The 3700-nt window shown below is 38.8% G+C and overlaps 1 protein-coding gene across 1 annotated transcript in view; it reads right to left on the bottom strand.

The window, feature by feature from the left end:
- The window catches only part of gpkow (G patch domain and KOW motifs), a 10281-nt gene extending 6803 nt beyond the window's left edge, over positions 1-3478 (bottom strand). Inside the window, exons 1-2 of the mRNA XM_016232363.1 lie at positions 3279-3478; positions 2984-3153 (exon numbers count right to left, since the gene is read on the bottom strand). Of these exons, the coding sequence (XP_016087849.1) occupies positions 2984-3153; positions 3279-3460 (352 nt within the window). The 5' untranslated portion in view covers positions 3461-3478. The remainder of the gene's footprint in view (positions 1-2983; positions 3154-3278) is intronic.
- Between the last annotated feature and the right edge of the window lie 222 nt (positions 3479-3700).

The raw sequence follows: 3700 nt of genomic DNA, 5'->3' as shown, positions 1-3700 counted from the left end.
GGTTTGCCCCGCCACTCACTTGAAGATGTTCAGGCAAAAGGAAACACCCATATGCAGCAATCATCCTTAATTGCAGAAATGTGGCAAAACATCTCTGGAGAGAACCTCAGATTATTAAATTCGAAAGTGCTTTCCATATTTGGATCAACATAGGCTACATTTGTGAACGCACATTTTCTGCAATGTCGCGCGTCAAGTCACGCTTCCGTGTGCGTCTTACAGACTGCAACTTACAATCGCAACTTCATTGTGCTGTTACTCCTTTCAAGCTGAATTTCACAAAATTGGTCAGCTCCCGACAGCATCAGGTGTTTTATTAATGGGGAGTATAATTATTTATTTATTTCAATGAATGTAATCGATTAGATATCATAATATTTAGGCTATAATAGGCTATTATAAATCTGGTTGGTTTGTATTGGTGACATGATATGTAAATGATATGCGTGCGGCCCGTGAGACTTGCACTTGGACCATAGTGCGGCCCAGTGTGAAAAAAGGTTGAGAACCACTGCATTACATCAATGAATAACTAATGGATTCAAATACTGTACAAACTACTACTGCATGGAACCACACAGATCATTTCATTAGCCCTTGTGAAAAAGAAGTACACTTTAGCATAAAAAAAAGATGCTCATTACAGAAATAATACACTTTAAAAGAATATACTCAAATGTGAACTAAATGTAATGTAGACACTGAACTGCAGGTTATTTGCAATTAAATGAAAATGTATTATAGTTTATATTAAATTATTACAGTTATTATTAAACATTTATATTAAACAATTAGTTGAACTTGAAAGTTATTTTTCACCCACTTTAATAAATTTTTATTTGTAATTTCATAATTCTATTGTTTTTGAAATATAGCATTTATGGTAACTAAAATATACTTTTAGTAGAAATGATAAATACTAATTTCTATAGAAAACTATATTTAAACATTTGCAATGTTGACATTGCAATTTGGTACATTTAAAGGGGTCATATGATGCTTTTTTAAAGATCATTATTTTGTGTATTTGGTGTAACAGAATATGTTGACATGCTTTAATGTTCAAAAAACACCTATTATTTTTCAAATACTGTACATTATTGTAGGTCCTCTATGCCCCGCCTCTCTCAAACGCTTTGTTTTCTATAAAGTCCCTCCTTCCGACAAGTGCAGTCTGCTCTGATTGGTCAGCTGACCCAGTGCATTGTGATTGGCCGCACACCGCAAGCACTCGTCGGAAATGTAACGCAACTTACAATAATCGCGAGCTTCATCTTTCAAAATAAATGTACAGACATAAGTAATGTTACGTTAGTTTTACCATCAGTTCAAGCCCGAAAGGGGAACAGAGTCGCGTGACAGACACAGTGATGAAGCTGATATGTGTTTGCAGTACACAAGCCACGGTTAAGACAGCTGACTCCACTGTGACTCCACACAACTTCAGGGATCTTATCTATGCACAATCAGCTTGTAACACCCCAAACGAAAGGAAAACTTGAAATCGCATCATATGACCCCTTTAAAAATATATATCATATATTTATTACTAAACACACTACAGTTAGATTTATAGTCAAGTACGTTACATGTTAAAGGGGTCCTATTATACTCTTTTACAAAGTCTTGATTTTTTTTTTTCACATATTTTACATTATTACAACACCTCTCTCCTCAATCTGGCATGAACGGCTCGACTAGTTCCTGTATCAAATGAAGGCCCGCCTTCTGAAATACGAAATGTGCTGTGATTGGTTAGCTGGGCCAGTGTGTGCTGTGATGTGTGCTGTGATTGGTTAGCTGGGCCAGTGTGTGCTGCGGGCCAGTGTGTGCTGTGATTGGTTAGCTGGGCCAGTGTGTGCTGTGATTGGTTAGCTGGGCCAGTGTGTGCTGCAAAAAATAGGTGTTTTTGTGATTGGTTTGCTGGGCCAGTGTGTGTTGTGATTGGTTTGCTGGGCCAGTGTGTGCTGTGATTGGTTAGCTGGGCCAGTGTGTGCTGCGATTGGTTAGCTGGGCCAGTGTGTGCTGCGATTGGTTAGCTGGGCCAGTGTGTGCTGCGATTGGTTAGCTGGGCCAGTGTGTGCTGCGATTGGTTAGCTGGGCCAGTGTGTGCTGTGATTGGTTAGCTGGGCCAGTGTGTACTGTGATTGGCAGCACTCGGCGCTGGTCGGGAAATGTCACACCCCTTACTATAAATATTGCGTCAAAATCAAATCAATTTGAGCGCAATTTAAACCCGAATGATTGTAACCACTCTAAGTTCGTCTGCCTTGAGAAAGCTAGCGTGTCTCCGACATAGTGATAACACTCGTTGCCTTCTCTAGTGCAGCTCAACAAGGTCTCGTCCCATTCGTCTGTATTTGTGATTTCACAAATCCCGGAAAATATGCGTTGTAGTCCAAACGAGTCGTTCGTTGTAGTTTTTGAAAAGTGACTTCTGTTCAATAAAATATCTCCTTTTGAAGTGGACTTTGAAACTTTGCAGATCTTTTTTATGGTCAAACAGCAACATTACAGACTAACTAAAGTTGAAAAATTGAAAAAGCATAATAGGACCCCTGTAATATGTTACTCAACACATCAAAGTAGTGTTTTTTAGCAATTTACTTGTAAGATTTGAAGTACACAACAAGTGGAATAGAAACCCACTGAAAACGTAAAGCAAAGCGGGTATCTCAAAAGTAGACAAACTCAGCAAGGTTATGTTTTAAAACCTAGTGATACTTAACATTTTAGGGCATCGTAGGCTATGTTTTACAGTACAGTCAGTGTCAATTTTCTAAATATCATGGAACTGAATGGTTACAATTTTGACTTACCATGATATTAACGTAGTACTCCAGAGTGAATACTACAAATAATTTAAATTTCTGGCAATTTTATATTAGTAAATGAATGCCCAAGAATGTCTCCTAGGTAGACATCTTACTAGGTTTTGAAACACACCGAACCCAGCAGAACGAATAATAATCGATTAACACACCTTCGATGAGCTCTTTGACGGCCTGAGACTCCACCGTGTCCTGCTCCTGCTCCTGCTCCTGCTGGGACGGGTCTCTGCTCTTGTCCTCTCGCTCAGCATCCTGCCGGTACCAGCGGTTCTTGTGGATCAACGGGATGACCAGCTCCTTCGGTTTCTCCACCGGTTTGGTTCTGTAGAAGTGACAGACACATACAAGAGTTGAAGCACACGATGAGATAGAAATGATCAACGTCACACTAACGTTACTTTCAATTAGACTATTAGCTAACCTAGCTAACGTTAGCCTTCTACTCACCCTTTAAGTTCTTTCCCTTCGACTTCAACTAAATAATCTCGCTCTTCCGCTTTCCCAGATTTAACCTTACTTAATGTTTTACTAAAACCGAAAGATATTGGGCCAGATTTTTTGCCTCCATCATCTTGGCTAATATTATCCCTCAGCGATTCACGCTCCTGATGCCGCTCCGGCGACGCCATGTTTGTTGTGTGTTGAAGTCGCTGGTACATGTAGTTTTACTGGACAGACATTTCTATACCTGGAGGGCTCAAAAGACTACAATTCCAATAATGCAACACGTTACGCACGACTGTATTTCTTCTTTTTAATTTAGTAAATATAGTTCAAAGAAAATATAGAGTTTAACATTAGTTAAGCATAAGGAATTGTTATATTATTTTGTTACTAATATATTAATATATAAATAATGAATATTAGTT

The sequence above is a fragment of the Sinocyclocheilus grahami genome, unplaced genomic scaffold, assembly GCF_001515645.1.
Source record: "Sinocyclocheilus grahami isolate Dianchi unplaced genomic scaffold, SAMN03320097.WGS_v1.1 scaffold410.1, whole genome shotgun sequence".
NCBI classification, from domain to species: domain Eukaryota; kingdom Metazoa; phylum Chordata; class Actinopteri; order Cypriniformes; family Cyprinidae; genus Sinocyclocheilus; species Sinocyclocheilus grahami.
Note: the sequence above shows the minus strand (reverse complement) of the source record. Positions and strands in the feature narration are given on the sequence as shown.